Source organism: Arctopsyche grandis, chromosome 11, assembly GCF_051622035.1.
Source record: "Arctopsyche grandis isolate Sample6627 chromosome 11, ASM5162203v2, whole genome shotgun sequence".
In the NCBI taxonomy this organism is placed as follows: Eukaryota; Metazoa; Arthropoda; class Insecta; order Trichoptera; family Hydropsychidae; genus Arctopsyche; species Arctopsyche grandis.
In genome coordinates, this window is record NC_135365.1 from 14,804,250 (window position 1) to 14,823,660 (window position 19,411).

Consider the following 19,411-nt stretch of genomic DNA (forward strand, 5'->3'; position numbering starts at 1 on the left):
CCATGTATGTATGTATCAAATCATGTATGTATGTACATACTATGTATGTATGTAGCATACGGTAGTCAATAAGTTAAAGATATTTTAAAATGTGCAAAATAAACGTACCAAAAATGAATAATCAAAAATTTTGAATAATTCAAATAAGCATGTAAATATAATTTTCAAGTTTCATTCAGTTAACAATACATGAATTTTGCGTATAAAGAATTAAAGTTAATAGTATATTTTATTTTAATAAAATTATGCCCTTTATTATAACAAAATAAGGCTTTCAATTTAGTTAGTAACTATATTTTTTTGATAATTCTATGTACATATTTGGTTCGGAATAAATTTCATAAGTTATATGGTTTTGGTCACATTATTTTTTCCTTACGATAATTAAATTCACATATGTTATATTTTATAATTGACAAAAATACTGGTGTAAATAAAATTTTTACGTATTTTCCATAAATTTGTATATATAATACATACACAAAAATAGTGAGATAAGACTGATTTAATATAAATTTTATTTGCATATGCATACATGGCATGCCATCTTTGTTTTCCGTCTTTGGTATTATATATTTATTGTCCAACTAGTATTATAAATCATTTCACATTAATTTATTTACGAAAAGTAAATCAATATGAAATGATGATTTTAAATATCGATGATAATAAATATTGTATGCCATTTATCAGCAAGTACATACGTATGTATGTATGTATATACATATATATGTTATTAGTTATAATTAGATAGCACGCCACTGCTGTAAGGTGCATTTATAATTTTTCTTAACAATTTTGACTCAATCTTAAATTATCAAATGGAAATACATAGATACACAATTTAATTACATTTAGATGTTGTCAAATTTTATATATTTAAGATTATGTATTATATATTTTTTCCAGTATCAAAATACCATACACATGTTATTTAAATAGTATTTTATTTATAATACATCGATGCGGTGCAAACGATCGAAAAGCGGCAGACAGATTGAACCACAGATTAACGACACGTGTACCTTATGCGTGCGCACTGCTCGCACTTACACTAAGCGAAATCTACCCGACGTCCCGACATACCTACCCTGTATACGTTCTGTGCTTCTGATACCTTAGTTCCGAATTTTTCCTTATTAAACTCGCCAGAATGATCCAACTCAATTTTAATAATTACCATTTCAATAATTGCATCTGTGCACATCGAAAGGTTACTCGTCATTTGATGTGCAATCTATCATTCGTGAAGTCGAGAATTGCGTTTAAAGCAGCCATCCAGTTAATCTGTGGTTCAGTCTGTCTGGCGCTTGTCGATCGTTTGCACCAAACCCATAATACATACATTAAAAAACATGCCTTTACATTAAAATAGACACATATAATTTCATTGTAATATTTATAGTTCATAATCAATATCCTTAAATGTGACCTGCGGAGCGGATCGATGTGGTCGAGCTGGAGGACAACAGCATGGTGGATTCGAATCAAATGTTGGCAAAGCACCATATCCCTGGGGAATTTCCTGAGAACGAGCTGCACAACATCTCCTTGCGCGTCCATGTAAACCTGTATAAGTTCCCAACCCAGGGATAGACACCAGTAGACCGGGTCGACGTAGCAAATCTGGAGTATCACGAGCCACTAAACAAGAAAATTATAAATGTTTACACCCATATTACTCCATACATAGCATTTAAATAATTTAAATTTAAAGTCATTTTACAATCAGAACTGCAGCTGGCTAATAGAGATGTTTGAGACACTTCTCGCCGGGCTCTAGCTTCTCGGCGTCCGGCTTCTTCTCCCTCTAACCAATATGTTAACATTTCACCTTTACCCTAAAGTATTGCGAAATGCATTAATATAATAATAATAAATAATAATTGAATTAAATTATTAAATAATTCGAAATAAAACAATATTTACTTTTATCATGGTGAGTCCTCTTTCTGTGCATTGATATCCACCAAGTTTTCTTAAAATTCTACAAGTTGCTGCTGATACGTGTATCCTCAAAGGTTCTCCCGCAGTCTCCATTCGACTTGCCGTATTGACTGTATCTCCAAAAAGGCAATATCTAGGCATTTTAAGACCCACCACTCCAGCTACACACTGACCAGAATGTATACCTAACAATACATACATACATACATATGAATTCTAGCTTACAAAGTAAATATGTACGTATTATATTTCAATATTAAGTATTAAAATAATCATTTACCGATGCGTAATTTCAGTCTGGTGCCAGGTCGATGACGCACTTCCAATCGACGAACCCTTTCAAGAAGATGTAGCGCCATAGATGCAATTTCACCAGCATGACGATCACCATTTCTTAGTGGAAGTCCAGACACCACCATATAAGCATCGCCAATAGTTTCAATCTATTGAAATTTACATAAGATTTTGAACCACTCTGAAATTTAATTTAAACTTAAATACATATCCTCACGTACCTTATAGACATCGTAGTGGGATATAATGGAATCGCAGCAAGTATAAAGATCATTCAGCAGTTCAACTACCTAAAAATTCAAATGCCTTAAATTTTTTGTAGGAATGCTCGTTGAATAAGAAATGAGATGTTTTAGGTGTTCATTCGCGTGAAATAAATGATGAGGAGAATTTAAAATGTTGAATACAAAGGTAACTTCACAATAAGAATACGTACAATAATTTAATAAATGAAGACTTTATATAAAGTCAAATGTGTATTTTATATGTATGAATATTAATAAACTTAAATCCCCATTCGTTTACGCTTATGAAAGAATTTTATTTCTATGTACACTTACATACAATTATAATATGTAGATTATTTGATGATTCCATTCATCATTGTAAAACTAACTATGTAAGTACATTATATTGAGATTTCTATACTGGCGACAATGTCATTAAAATTTGAAACTCGATTAAATATTGGTAAATTTAAATTATTTATATAGATTTTCACATCGATATTATACATTATGTACATACTATACCTACATATATGTATTATACACACAAGGCTTTTCTGAATTGAATACAAACACAATATAAAATAAGACGAGACCTATAAAAATATTTGAAACTTAAATCACAATTCTCAGAAAATCGTCTGATAACTATTACTTTAATTCACTTTTTCAATATTTATATGTACCATTAAGCTTCAGATTGAACACGATTGATTCAATTTTCCAAATAATAAAAGGCAAAGCTGAAAAAAACGAAACCGAAGAATTGCGAATTAAAATATACATATATCTATATATGTTAATGAAAAAAAAGTTGTAAAAGCAATTTGTTATAATATTAAAATATAAAATTCTAGCTGTATACCTTATTCCTTTCGTTGTTAATTTTTCGTCTATTTACATAAAACTATCAAGTATCTATGGCTGACATAATTCAATTAAGAAAGTTAATTTTAATTGAAAAACAACATATGATACGGTTGGAGTACATGTAACCTTCTAAAAATACACATTTTGTGGACTCGGTATCATTGTTAAGCAACAGCCTTCATATGAGCCTTTTCTCACTCATTCGCTTTACGTTTGGGAATAAAGGGATAGTTTCCTTTACATCTGAGAGACAGTTGCGAACATAATACACATACATATGTATGTACGCACCTAATACAAAACGTACATTGTATGTAGTATCATAGTACGCCTGACAAGCTTTTGTGAATGCTTAATCGTATTAATGTAATTAGGTTATGCTAATTTTGGAAGACCAGGAAACGCAACATCTCTTGGGAAATTATTCAAGAAGAAACAAATCGTTTTATTTGTATTAAATATATATACTTAGTCCATGGAGACCGTGCCGCAAGGACAACGCAGTTCATTCACCCACTCTCGTTAGTACAAACGTTCGGTGATTAAAACGTTCAAAGACAAAATTAGTATAAATAATTATGTATATTCGGGATCAAATTAAAAATTTGTACTCTGATACAATAAATATATGTACCTACATAAATAAAAGCTTCAAATTATTCATTTATAATACTGCGAAGAAAGTAGAAAGTGGGTCCCACGCCTCCTATTTTTTTTACACACTCGAAACTTTGTTGAAATTAATGCGTTTTTACTCCACTCATATTTTGTGCAAAGTAAAAAGTGTTGTTAAATTTATATGAATTAACACCGAAATTTTTACAGTAATGTAATTAGTAAAATTTTTTAAATTTTTGTTTCATTTTTTCTTTCAAAAAAAAAAAACAAGAAAATTTCTCAAAATATGAGAGTAGGTATCATGAATAAAAATAGGTACAGTTAATTCTGTATGTACCTACCACTTGTTTGTGTACTGCTATGAATACGGTCTTCAAAAGAATTGAGTATGCATTTGGAAAAAAACATCATAGAGCCCAAGAAGGGGCCATAAGCATATTACGATGTATTATTCTTTTGGCCATCAAACGCACAAGCTTTTTATAGATTACACGAAATAAGAAACGTTAATCAGGTCCTGACACAAATACACCATTTGTAGATATTTTTTCTATATTGGACGCTTAAGGTATGTATAAAACTTCACTTTGAAGATTTTCAATCGTTTAATAAGTCGCAAAAAAATATCGAAACCGGGAATTTCGAAACATCAAACGAAACCTTATATATATATACATACTTTATTTTGAATCACAATACCTGCATAGGCGTACTGTCTGCTGAAAGTTCGGTGAACCCGACAATATCGCTGAAGTATATGGTCACACAATTAAAGCTTTCAGCTTGTACTGGATCCCCACGCTTCAGAGCTTCAGCCACACTTCTGTAAACGATACACAATTATATGCATTTTCAAAAATTAATCATTGCTTTCAAATAAAATACACTTACTTAGGCAGCATCCTATGAAGAAGTTGATCTGTCCGCCTTTTCTCCTGCGTCAACTGGTCAGTTCTTTCAGCGACGAGTCCTTCTAAATTATAAGCGTACTTCTCCATCATAGCAAGCATATTGTCGAAAATGTTCGGCTTTCTAAAATGTATCAAAAAGCATTTTGATCAAAACAATACCAAAGTACCACTACTTTTCAGTTCCAAAACACTAACAATCCCTGCTGCATCTCCTTGAGTCGAACTCTGACGAAGCGTATGTCGGGACGTTGTTCAGACTCTTCATGCCAGCAAGCTTCCATGCATTTAAGCACATATGCAGCTGTTCCTTGGGCACTCAGAGGTCCAAGAGCAGGACGAAAGTATACTTTATCGATCGGATGCCTGACACGACCCAATATTTCTAAATGAAAAAAATGTCCCATTAAAAATTTTGCATAATTGTTGTGTAGGGAGACAGTTTAAAAAAAATCCCACCTGAATTTGACAAATCCGTATTTCCCCAAGGACCAGCCCTCCCAATTATTTCATAAAGTACTATGGCGAATGAGTACACGTCTCCTTTTTGAGTCCCTCGAGCTGGTTGGTTGACACTTCTCAAAATTTCAGGCGCCCTCCACAAAGCACGTCTCTCTTCCCTTAACGCACCGTCAGGTTCTTCTTGACCAGCTATTTTTCAAAAGACAATATAAATCAAATGAAATTTTACATGATCTACTAAAAATTCAGCTTAAACAAAAGAATGTGTGGATATAATTGAAATAACAAGAAATGTGTGTTACTGAAAATATTGATAGTAAGCGAGACAAATATTATAGATGGGATATGAAGAAAGTAAAGGAAAGAATAAGAACGAAAACAAACAGTTCAGTGATTTTTGTAGGTAGGATTATTCCGAATAAAAACATTGCGGACAGATTTCTCTTTACAGGATTATTCCGGGCAACGATTTTTCTGGACACAGATTATTCCGCACACGTGTAGATTTTTTTCGGAGATTTGACGCTTAAATTTTTGAATTTTGCATGCCCGATTTTAAATTTTATGATCATGTTATTTTACGTAACATATGAATATTTTAAAAATCTTTTGTGCTCATTAGCAGAATCTTATCTGTGCCCAGACTTTTTACTGCGAAACAACCAAATAAAAAAAAACGAGCGAAAGATTAATACAAAAGCTTCCTATTAATTATTTTGACGGGCCCAAGCTAAATTGAAAGATGATATACAAACATACGTACATATGTATATGTAATACCACACAGTAAATCTATAGTATTATAATTTGACTGTGTGGTATTACATATTACATATGAAAAATATATTTATTTGTTTAATTATTAAAAATATATTAAGTCATGATTTTGAAAAAATAAAACAAAAGAAAGCATCGATTTATGTTTACTTTAATATATTATTCTGTCCTCGATATTCGTTGTTCGTAATAATCTTGCAAATGTAATCAAGACAAATATGCAAAAAGCAATAAATGAAAATGGCACAAGTTGTGCCATACAAGATAAACAATACCATCATTTTTACTATTATAAATACATACATATGTAAGTACGTACATTAGGACGGAGTGAAAAATGCGAATTTTGGAGTTTTATCGACAAATCCAGTGGAAAACTTTCGTCGAATCTAGGGAACGTTAAATAAAAAATTTCATTGATTTTAAACAATGTCCCGTGCCACCAACCAATCAATTTATATCGAAAAAAATTTCAAAAAATCTCTTTTTTTGATTTTTTTACTATTTAAAATATATATATACAATCAATACTCACCTATTGAAGTTTATTTGGGTCGATTGTGATAATTTTTAATTGATTAACGAGAATTCAAAGTCGCCGTTCCGCTATAAAGTCTCCATACAAAAAACAACGCGCTCGCAATGGGTGTTTGTATGGGGGAATCGTTATTTTCTGAAAATGGTCGTTTTTTCATGTTCCCGTATTTATTTGGAAAATAAAAGCCGTTTTTTAAAAGATTTTGTAAGTAATAATTTGATTATTAAAAACTGATATGTATGTACATATACATATGTACTGAAATAATTAGGAATTTCATGAAATATAAGGATCCCAAAATAACCCGTTTTGACGTAAAACCTGAAATTCTGCATCAAAATATATCAAATAACCATAAAATTCTTTATTTTTTTTATGTTCAAATTAAAAAGATAAAGTAAATATACTCAAGGAAGTTCTGAACTGCTTTTATTTTCAAAATAATCACAGGAACATCAAAAAAATTACCATGAATAATCGACCAAAATAAATTTCCTTATGTTTATTTTTTGTTAATAGTAAAAAAAATTAAAACTCTTCTTGAAAAACAAATATATGAAAAAACCTACTTTTTCGAAACTTTTGTCGAGATAAACCCGATTGTTTGGTAGCACAGGACATTGTTTAAAACTAATCAATTTTTTTTATTTAACTTTCCCTTGATACGACGAAGTTTTCCACCGGGTCCATCGATGAAAATCCAAAATTCGCTTTTTTCGCTCCGGTGTTATGTATACATACATATGTATATGTACACAACAGAGAATGTTTAAACTAATGCTAAGAAAAGCCTACCTTTGAATTCGTGCAGACCATAGTCGCTGATTTGAAGCACCCATCTGCTGTCTACGAGACAATTCGTCGAGCGGAGGTTTCCATGCGATATAATATCACTGTCGTGAAGATAGGCGAGTCCCTTCAGCAAATCGCTGACCAATGAAGACACGAACATTCCATCCAGGTGCAAATCCCTATTGCCCAACACGTCGTTGAGACTTCCACGTGCGCAGTACGTGCTGATGATGGCCAGGTGTCCGTGTTCTACGCAAGCTCCGATGAAGGGCAAGATATTCTCGTGGCGCACTTCCCTAATCTATTTACAAAAGTACGAAAATATTAACATCGACCGCAGTGTGACCGCAAAGGTCAATGTCACAGAGATAAAAACCGAACGAGGATTAATAATGTAAGCCGAGCAAAACCGATTATCTAATACTAATCATTAACGAGTAACACGATAATGCGTGTTGGAAATGTACGCGATAAATTATGTATGTATGTATACCTGCTTCAATTCTTTCCGAATAGTTCTGGTTATATCGACGCTTTTCTTGTGCACCGGTTTCAACGCGACCACATTTCCTCTGTATAGTGCGATTCTGGTGTAAGCTCTGCCTCCTCCTTCTCCAGGAGATGCTCCTGTTGGGTTGTTCTGGGTTGGAGCTATAGCAGCCGCTGCCCCACCCCCAGCAACAGCCAAAAGACTCACCCGACATGTCTGTATCTAAAAATTCGACGTAATGATCGGGCAAATTATTTTTTAACCTCTATAAGACCTTCTGATATTTATTTATTTTCGGACAAATGGAGAAATTTCATATGCGACAACCTTGAATTACAGCTTTTGTCAAAAGCTAGCGTATAATAGCAACTCATGTATGTACATCAAAACTAATGAATTAAATCCATTATGTAATTTACGTATCAAGTTCACATCCATTATCCAAAAAAAAACATGAATAACGTACATATTACGATAATCGTATGTCGTTATGCTTAATTACATAATATTCATACCGAATAAGTTATTCAGAGGAAATATTCAATTTAGTTTTTTTAATTATTAAAATATTTTTCCATGAAATAACCCATGTATAAATTTATGTAGCATTTTAATAAAAAAAATATTTGACGCAGCAGGTGAGCAATTTCATTCATTTAAAATTCATGTGCAAAAATTTATACGAGAAAACGTGCCCTATCCAAGCTAACTTTGGGTAAAATAAGTTTTGATAAGGCACGCCTGTGTTTATTACATAATATTTTGTTCATTTAATGATTATGCCTATGTACATATATGAAAGCGTCTAAAACTACCAAATACATATTATTTTCAAGGCACTTTTACTATAATTTCTTATGAAAATCTACCTCTTTATTAACTACGAAAATATTTTGACCGTGAAGTAAAATTTTGGCAATAAATTAAATTAATTCTACCGAAACACAGACAGTTGCGACATATGTAGGGTTTATAAATATACGTAAACAATATACCAAAGTATCAACGACAATTCAATTTACAGCCTTATTTTAATTTAATATCTATTTTTATTCACAAAGTAGGGTAATATTGTGAAATAACAATCATAAAAAGTAAGTATATGATACAACGAATTCGTAAAATTGCTTTTAGTTTAAAAAAAAAAACTTAATGCATATATCAGTACAGCTCAAGCCGAAAACTGCACGTAAACAACAGTAAGAAAAATATTCTTAAGTACATTCCATATGGGCACATTCATATCTTCCGTAATGTATACGTAACGTATCCGAAAAAACAGCAACCGACACGATCTATTCATATTATACATCAGTACACGTCACCGAAACGTATCAAGCAGAATCAACTTTCTTTGCCCAATGCGGAAATATTCACGCATGATGTGACTTCATAATGGTGAATGCACCCGCACTAACGAAAGTGTTGCCATGTGCATATGCATACTTTCGGAAACGTCATATTGTAATGTAAATTACTGTAATGTACATATATGTAAACCGATTTTGCCTTGCCCTCGTCCAAAACAAGTATGAACGTGCCGAAAACGTGCGGTGCTGTATAGTATGAATAGAAGTAGTCTTTTCCATGCAGTGCTGTCCTGAACTGTTAACATGCAGTGCTTGATAATATTATATAAACGGACCTTTATTCATGAAAAGTGCAAATACAATTATAAATAAATAAACTAACTAATTACATTTTCAGTTATATTTTTACAAGGCTGTTTTACATATATTTCACTTCGCAAACGATTCATCTAAAATTCTTAAATTATTCTGATTGTTTTGAAACTTTGCCATTTTGTGCGGTTTGGTCAACGACAGATATTTAAATCAATTTCGCTAATACGATGGTGAAAAATAGTCGTAATATGTTTAAAAATTCAAATATTTTGGTCAACTTGACGCTTATTTAAAAGAATATATTATTACAAAACGTCTGATAAAATATTTTATATAAATAGTTAATACTTTCTTTGCTACACTGATGTATAATACATACATATATGTATATGTATGGCTTAGAATATACATATGTTTGAAAGCTTGAATCGCTTGACAGAAACTTGACAAAGTCCGCTACGTGTCACCTTCTCGGAATTTGTCATACGGTAGAATAACTTTCAGATAACTTAATAGTGCAAATTATCAAACTTACGATGCTCTTAGTTCTGGCAATGGAGTCTGCTTCCTCAGTGGGAATAATCGTTATGTCTTTCATATCAATCTTCCACAGGAGACAAGCCAATTTCTGCTCGTATCGGTAGTGCCTTCAAAATGAGAAAAGTTCACAGACTGTAAATATGCTACACATTGAAGAGCATCATCATGCTTTCACAAAATGCTCAAGACAATATTTAAAAATGTAATATAAGGAAACTTACTTGAGTAGAAATATAGCTGCTACGAGTGCCGTCAAAGCTACGAACGCTGTCACTGCCAGGAGTCGCCAATCTGGGGCTCGCTCGCACTTTTCGCCGAAAAATCCACAAGCTGGTTCTGCTTTGGGAACAAAACCACCCACCCATTGTATAGGCTTCGAAGCATCGACGTACAAAAATTCCTAAAATTAATTCATTTTCATTAAAATTAGTACGATAAAATTCACTTTAGAAGTACATATGTACTGTGGGTGTACATACATATGTACATACATATACATAGTACTAAAAATAATGGTTATATCGAACGAATGCGGAAATTGCCATCTAAATCTATTTATTTCCACCTGGGGGCCTATTAAAGTCCGAACATTTAATTTATACGTTTTATTTCGAATTAAATTGTCGGTGACGAACCCTTATCTAACGTTTACTCTAAATCGAATAGTTCACCAGTGTTTCATAACGACGCTATTGATGTTAGTTTTCGGAATATCTTTCCGATAATTCCGATATTCCGATGATTTGATTTAACTTACAAATAACGACTGTCGCCATGCAAAAAATGAACGATTCCGCACGACTGAAATTTACTTGTTTTTTCAACATTTTGTGAAAATAAAATTGATTTTCGAATAAAATCTGTGGCGCACTGTAACGAAATCGCATATTCATGAAAATTTATTCTATCAAAATAATATTCATTCGATTGAATAAATTAAATGTATAATCGTACGCATTTACGATTTTATATAATACGTACGAATGATGAATGAAATTTCAACGAAGTATAAAAATATTTTTTACAGAACAAAATACATATGTATTCTTTAATAAATTCAAAATATACATACATAATTACAGTCACAAAGCGACATCTATGGTTTTAAACTTGTGCATATATAAATTTATAAATTTGAAATTTGAAATTATATTAAAATAGTGGTGACAAATACTAAGTTAGTTGCCAATTTGGTGAAGAACCGTTTCAATAATGAAATTAGATGAATTGGCAAACTCTAATTGGAAACAATCACTTGGTGTCAAAATATTCAAATCTCACCAGCAGCAGTCAAAAAATACTTTTATAAATTTTTTTATGTTTACCATGGTGCTTAATAGCCCGGATTTTGCCCCAAGGCGACACCTATGGCCAAATTTCTACATATTTAGTTTCTATAAATTTATAACATTATTGATATAAATTTGAAATATATTCAAATAATGGTGATAAACGAGGACAAGTTGCCAATTTGTTTGGAACTGTTTCAAAAATGAAATCAGATAAATAATTAAACTCTAATAGGGAACGATCGACCTGGAGTCACATATGTATGTATATCCAAGATCTGGCCTGCAACAATGAACCAGGGACGTCATTTGTCAGGGACGTCAGGGGGGGGGGCTGGAGTGGGCAGCCGCCCCCCCCCCAAATTTGAACGAGACTATCCACGTTGTTTAATGTATTATTATGAATAAAATGGTATTTTAAATAAAATATATAATAAAAATAACATTATAGTTTTCAATATTTATTTAATGCTTATTTTATATTTTTTAGTTTAAAATAAACGTTCAATCTATTTTCAGGAGATTATTTTGTACTTTATAAATATGCGTTTATACCCAAAACTCTAAATAGATTTTTTTTAATTATTTTACAATTAATTTTATTGATAAAAATATATATATGTAAATAAAAAAATAGTTAAAATTCATATTCTCATTTTTTTAATATATTACACCCCCCCCCCCCCCCCCCTAGAAAGTCATTCCTTACTGGTCAAAAATTTTGCCCCCCTGGAAAAAGCTGAAATGACGCCCCTGGATTGAACCCACAACCCCTCAGTTGATAGCATTAAACGCTAACCACTGAGCTATATTTCTGGGTATTTTAATTTCGTAAAAAAACACTTCATAGAACAGAGTTTCGTATATCAAAAACTAATAGCCGGCCTCAAAAAATACATATAATAATAAAAGGGCGTGAATTTTACTCTTTTTCATTCTATATTAAGTTTTCATTTTACCGACATCGTAATCCTATTGTTCGCCAGCAACACAATCCAAATTTTGGAAATTTAATGCAAACATATCGTTTTGATTTGAAAAGTTTCGATATATAATAAAAAAAAACCTAGGCCAAGGGTAAGGGTAAGGGCCAAGGCCTACGAGAAGATCGTCGCAAATAGAACAATACAAATCCGCCTTGGGGTAGGCTCGCAATAAGACGCAGGCTATTCAAATTTATCATAAAAAAATGGTTCACCGGGAGGGCGTGGGGGTCTCCAGAACCATTCGCAGCATACTGAAAATATCCCACGGGTTGCATACTCATCCTCAAAGGTCCGTTCACTTGAAGATCATCCAAGAGAGCCACCACTGTGAAATTACCTTCGGCATCACCATTGGCGTCGATCAATACCTAAACCGAAATTCACCCCGATACTTATATAATTCAAACAAAGTCACACATGTACATACATATATGAAGGGTATGCAATTTCAAGTAATGGCGATACTTACATCGTATCCTTGTATCGAACGGTACGAACGTGACAGTATCCGTTTCAGAAGTGCCGTGCCATTCCTAGGATCCTCTTCAGCCTCCAAAGCCTCGGTCAATGCCCTGGCGTATATAAGTACAGCGTCGTACAAGTGAGCCGCCTCTATGGGTACCTGATTTAAAAATTCACGCATTACTTTGGAAAGTTCGTTCGAGTGTAATGAATATTTATTTGTATCGCGCGCTCGAAGTTCGCATTAAAGCCAGAAATGGGGCATTTGAAAAATTGAGATTTATTACATATAATGAAGGAGGTAATGTGCTGTAGCGTGAGAACACGAGAGAGAGCAACCACTGTCTAAGGGCATTCGTAGGTGAATAATAGAGACCCCGGATTAGGCTAACGGGAGTCAGTAAGTGCCCGAACAAAGGATACGCTGGATCTCTCACAGAAAAATAGACTCACTACGGTAGACCTTCACGTGCCTAAACAATAGATACATAGATGGATCGGGGAAGCCGGTGTGGTGTGGTGTGCAACTTGTCCTTTATAACGAGGCACACACGGTAGATCAGATTATTCCGGAGTGAGCGTTGGTGTCGTGTGGACCTCCCGGATCGTTGAATAACCCGGATCGTGTGACACGCCTTTGGCCTTTCATTTGGATCCTGAACCCACCCCTACGCAAAAGTACCATTCTATTATGTGGGTATACGTCGATTTCGTACATAAAACTTGTATATAAGAGTCCAAAAATAAGTTCGGTATGTATTATTCAAAACTAGCGGATTCGGGAAGACGGAGTTTATCTTGTATATGTATTTATTTTGCGTCGCACGACCGTGTATAAAAAAATATACGTATCTTCGCAGATAGAGATTCGGAGAAAATGGCTTCCGGCAAACTGGATTGCGTGGTTGAATAGTGAGAAATAAGCTTTCAAGGATGGTCGAGTCTTCTTAGAACCTAAACAGCGCGATAACGACTCGATCTTTCACATGTCGAAAAAGTCTCCTATTTCGAGCATACCAATTATTATAAGGATTATTGTGAAAACATCACAACAGAACTGTTTATTTTCGTTGCGGAAAATGTTTTTTGTCCGTGCGAAAACTCGGCACGTGTGATGAATTTATACTTCAATGTACACAAATATCGCATAAACACCTCAACATAAATATGGAAAGAGTCGTAACATTATACCGAGACTTGTTTACAAACAATTGACAAATCTAACTGACAGGTTTTCCGATCGGGCTTAACTATGCTAAAATATACACATTGAATTATATTTAAAGAGACGGTCCTTGTAATAAAAAAATACTAGGTTTACAGCACATAGCAATATTCGATTATGCGAGTAGAGGTCCGTTTATATTATCGAGCACTGCACGTCAACACAACATTGCACGGAAAAGACTACATACTTCTATTCATACTACATAGCATCGGCCATTTACAGCACGTTCACAAATGTTTTGAACGAGTGCAAGGCAAAATTAGCTAAAATTCTTTCAGAGCGTGACGATACGCCGTGAACAATAGAGACCACGGATTAAGCTCACGGGATTAAACTAATTAAATCAATTATATTTTCATAGTCACTAGCACTTGAGCCTAGCTGTCACGGAAAATGGATTCCAAACCCAGGAATCGTCCTTACTAGTTTTTGGAAAATATTGCAAAAGAGTTGTTTTCAAATTAGGTATGTAGGTGTTCTAAAAATACTTCATCTACTTTAAAATTTAATTCATTCAAACATGCATGTAAGGCAGGAAAACAATCAAAATTATTAGATTCAACTGATGAAATCCAAAATTGTAATTTTTTTATCAAAAAGATGCAATTGTATCTCGAATTAAAATTGTAATACGTTTTCCTTGTAATGATAAGTTAACTTTATTGCACTTAGTAAAACTATCTGCCAGATATGTAAAATTATCAACCGTGAAGGATTTGTTGAAACTTTAACAAAATTTTGTCCTGAATTATTTTGTGCCTTCAAGAAGACTAATAACTCACTTCGAAGTTTATATAAGTTCGAAGTTCGAAGTTTTAATAGTGCTTTTCCTCTGGATAGCCATCTCACTTCAGTATGTAATAAAAGTGTTTTGTTTCCACTATCCATTTCATCGCACAACATTTTAAATAATCTGGATTGAATTGGTCTTAATTTTACATAGTTTATAATTTTAACGGCTTCATCCATGACATTTTTTAAATGAATGGAAATTTTTTGTCAGCCCGACAGGTAAAAACAATATAACCCATCTCTTTCATGCGCACGGTGTAAGAAAAGATGGTCATCCGAGTGGAGATTGATCATCACTCGCCTTTCAATATGAAGTATAAGATCTTTAAACGTGTTGTATTGTATAAAAACTTTCCAAATTGTCGCGGAACACATATTCAGGTTCAGCGGAACACTGGTGTTTCGCGGTACATAGTTTGGGAACCCCTAGCCTAGACAATAGACATAACAACGGATCGGGGATGCTGTACTGTGCAACTTATCTTTTATAAAGAGATACACACGGTAGATTAGATTATTCTGGAGTGAGCAGTGATTCCGTGTGGACTCCGTGTCCCCAATTATTGAATAATTGCTGTGCGGCGACTTTGGCTTTTAATTTGGATCCTGAACCCACCCCTACGCAACAGTATTCATTTGAACACTTTCGTTAGTACGACATCACGTCATGCCACTATGACGTCACGTCATGCGTGAATATTGCCACAGTGGCTAAAGAAAGCTGGTTCTGCTTTATTTCGATGACGTGAACTGCTGTATAATATGAATAGATCGTGTCGGATACTGCTGTTTAGATACGCCACGTACACATTACGGAACATATGAATGTGTCCATGTAGAATGTACTAAATAATATTTTTCGTACTGCTGTTTACGTGTATGTAGTTGGCTTGAGCTATACTTACAAATATAAACGAACTTTACACACATCGTTACTAAGTAATCATATAGATATGTACACAGTCAAATTTTCCTTTTATACAATAATAGGCTAGAACGATTGTTGGTTGTAATTTTGATTTAGAAAAAAATATTTTTGCTTTGGGTGAGTACAATTTTGTCTCTCAAAAATTACACTGAGCAAAAAATACAAATTACCGAAGCGGAGACTTATCAATTATTACTAAGTTTGACCAACTGAATTCGATAATGACCATGATTTTTGTTGGTTGATTTCTCTCCTTTATGAAATATGAGGGTTTAAAAAATTGCGCAATTTTTAAAGTACTAATTAATTATCCAGCGTATTTTAAAAGTCAAAAATATATATTATTTTAGACTCATTTTCCTCGAGCCATCGTACCATTATCGGGCCAATTTTATATTTCACTAAGTTTCCGTAATATTATGAGTTGATTACGCTAATTTTTCACTTTGCCACGTTTATAAGGATTGGTTTTCAATCTCACTATTTTAATATTTCTTCTGAACGTATTAATTCGAGCGGTAAATGATTTTACGAAATGCTAGACGCAATTTCACAACGGATGAACAATTGTCAAATCCGCGCTCACATTAATCGTATTGCAGACGCAATTATGATATCTACGTCTTAGCTTTGTGTCAATAATAATATTATATACCTCGTGTTTAAATTGTTATGCTAAATTCGAAATACACCAAACATTCATGTGTACTAGTTCTTCATTAATCGTTTTCCATGTTAAATCTGCCGTTTGTCGTATTGACATGTTGATCCGTCGTCGTTTAGGGGTATATTAAATTGCTTTCCCCAAAGGGAGACTTTTCAACGGGATTTTCACGTTTTAGACATTTTCACTGGAGCATCTGAATAAAATATATGTTGCCTTTCCCTTTAGCCTCTAGAATTTTGTCGGGTGAATTAAACATTGACGACTGTTTCATTTGCGACACAATTTTCCTGACAGAATAATTGAAATTATTTCTAGTACATATGTATATATATATATATATATATATATATATATATATATATATATATATATATATATATATATATATATGTGTATACTATAACAATGTCAAATATACATATGTATGTACTATTCGCCATATGTAGTGAAGTTGTCCTGGGTAAGGTTATTATCTCCAGTAGTATCCCGTCGCCTTCTGGAGCGAAATGAATGGAAAATGCCACTGAATTATGATTTAAGTAGATAGGTAAATTTTTAATGAGGCCAGTTTTATATGGAACCGTCTCGACAATTTTTGCTTGTTAATATATATTTTTATAATTTAATACTTGGAAAAGACGACATAGCCGATGGATCCAATTTTTATATTTTCTCGTGATGCCATTTCGGGTTGCCCTTAGCGACACCTATGATATTGAACTTGTACATATGTATATAAATTTATAGATTATAATTTTTTGAAATCATATTCAAATAGGGGTGACATACTGGATAAGATGGTTTTTGCCAATTTGATGAGGAACCGTTTCAACGATGAAATCAGATAAATTAGCAAACTCTGATAAGAAACGATCGACTTGGAGTCACAGATATCCAAGTCTAACCACCAGTACTACAGAAATACTCGGAATAAATTATTTTCAATCGAGGCCAACCCATATATCGAACCTCTAGGTGGTTAGCATGTATTCTAGCACCAAAAAATACTGTTAAATAAAACCAGAAAACTCTAACAGCCGACGTTTGCTCTATATTTTACAACCATCCAGATCTCGCTAACAATGATAACTTTAACCACCGGGAAAATCGATTGACGATTGCTAATCATTAGCATGTTCAAATTAAAAACACACACCCACACATATTATATATTCAATCCGATATTAATCGTTTTCAAATTAAAAAATACATATATGAATATATTTCTCATTATTGTTATTCTGTAATTAAATCAACAAAGGTTTCACTTCCACATCAACGTAATTGAAAAAAAAGAAATGAGCTGTGAAAATATTTACTCACCGATATGCTATCGAATATTTTATGGTAGTTAGGCACGCAAAACGGTGGTTCCGCAGATAGCGCTCGTATTTGCTCGCAAACCTCTCTGAAAATTAAAAATAAATTACAAAAGGCCAAATGATTTCATTTAGAAAACAATTACACTTAAATTTAGTCGTCATATTACGTGGACACTCCGAATATTTGGGTCGTGGATGTTTACAGATCAAGAGTTTTCGTCAATCTCTCCCCGTGGGCTTTTTTTCCCATTTCAACAGACTTAACACATCGAAATAGGGTTGTTTTATATTACGTACTCGACACAAACAATAAACAGTAGAATTAATACCCTATAATTATAGAATTTATACTCGAGAGAAATAAAACATACAATCTAACGTTATATTCTGAATGTACTTATACGTACAAACATACATATGTATATACTTAAATCAACAGTGCTATACGATACCTACTCATTATGAGCAGATGCAAACATCTCATAGGCAATTCATTACCATGATGGTAGATGATGAACTATTCATGAGATTCAACATGAGTCTATAATAATGGTAGATGATAAAATATTCATGAGATTCAACATTAGTCTATTTGAATTAGAATATTAGATGAATGATTGCTAATTTCTTACTGTTCTTGTTTTATTGTAAGACTGGTGTGACGCATTGGGGCAACCTGTCAGGACACATTGGTCATTAATTTGTTATTATTATTGTTATTCTTCATTTTTTGTGTATTAATTATAATAATAAAATAAATAAATAAATAAACGACAGACAAATTGGAAACACCTACCACAATTAACTATATGAAAGATTATTAGAATTTCATCGGACTCGAGCAGTTAAGGACTGTTAATAATTTTAATCCTTTCTTCATAAAATATTCCTTCTGATATAATCGAAAAAACTTTGAAAGCCTTGTTTCAGTCGCCCTTTAAACACGTAATTACACTCTATATCCGACCTTAAAAATGTTCTGGCACACTTAATCATTCTAATTTAGTAAAAAAAAACGTATATATTAAAATATTGTAAAATAAAACCATTACTAAATAGTCATTTATACCGGATTGACATGATAACAAGTAGCTAGGACGAGTAATGTTTAGCGCGGCTCGAATTCAGATCACAAGTGCGACCAGATCACATGTTGCCACGTTATGAGTAACGCCCGAGCTACTCGGTCCGGGTTATTCGCATCTCGTCAACCAGGTATTAATAAAACTTCCTAAAAAGAAAATTGTCTATCGAAATAGCACACAACGACAGGACAAACGGATAAAATAAAACTTTTGAAATAATTTTCCAGACAGTCCGTGATTTTGAACGAAATTTTCACAAATACTTATAAAGCTAAAATGTTTCCGAAATAAAAATCATTCATAAATTATATATGAAATAAATTTTATGAACAACCCACGATTTTATTTTTAGTCACATAATACGAAGAATATTGTGTAGTGCGCAGGGTCATTAGAAGTATGTATGTACATACATGTGTAACTCCAATATAGTATCTCGATAAATCAATCAATGTAAATATACACATATGTATGTATGATAAAAATAGAGATACTAGTTAATTTCTGATACCCATCTACTTTATCACCCCAATATTTCTCCATGCCATTTTTCGTAAAGTTTTT

The 19,411-nt window shown here is 33.0% G+C and overlaps 1 protein-coding gene across 1 annotated transcript in view; it reads right to left on the reverse strand.

Annotated features, from left to right (window-relative positions):
- Positions 1 to 1,399: 1,399 nt before the first annotated feature.
- Positions 1,400 to 19,411, reverse strand: part of LOC143919212 (guanylate cyclase 32E-like) — a 63,788-nt gene continuing 45,776 nt past the window's right edge. Inside the window, exons 8-24 of the mRNA XM_077441424.1 lie at positions 17,764 to 17,848; positions 12,833 to 12,985; positions 12,576 to 12,731; positions 10,724 to 10,729; positions 10,310 to 10,488; positions 10,084 to 10,195; positions 7,927 to 8,145; positions 7,437 to 7,734; positions 5,324 to 5,515; positions 5,063 to 5,249; positions 4,848 to 4,988; positions 4,656 to 4,779; positions 2,463 to 2,531; positions 2,228 to 2,390; positions 1,930 to 2,132; positions 1,727 to 1,841; positions 1,400 to 1,644 (exon numbers count right to left, since the gene is read on the reverse strand). Of these exons, the coding sequence (XP_077297550.1) occupies positions 1,400 to 1,644; positions 1,727 to 1,841; positions 1,930 to 2,132; positions 2,228 to 2,390; positions 2,463 to 2,531; positions 4,656 to 4,779; positions 4,848 to 4,988; positions 5,063 to 5,249; positions 5,324 to 5,515; positions 7,437 to 7,734; positions 7,927 to 8,145; positions 10,084 to 10,195; positions 10,310 to 10,488; positions 10,724 to 10,729; positions 12,576 to 12,731; positions 12,833 to 12,985; positions 17,764 to 17,848 (2,647 nt within the window). The remainder of the gene's footprint in view (positions 1,645 to 1,726; positions 1,842 to 1,929; positions 2,133 to 2,227; positions 2,391 to 2,462; positions 2,532 to 4,655; positions 4,780 to 4,847; positions 4,989 to 5,062; positions 5,250 to 5,323; positions 5,516 to 7,436; positions 7,735 to 7,926; positions 8,146 to 10,083; positions 10,196 to 10,309; positions 10,489 to 10,723; positions 10,730 to 12,575; positions 12,732 to 12,832; positions 12,986 to 17,763; positions 17,849 to 19,411) is intronic.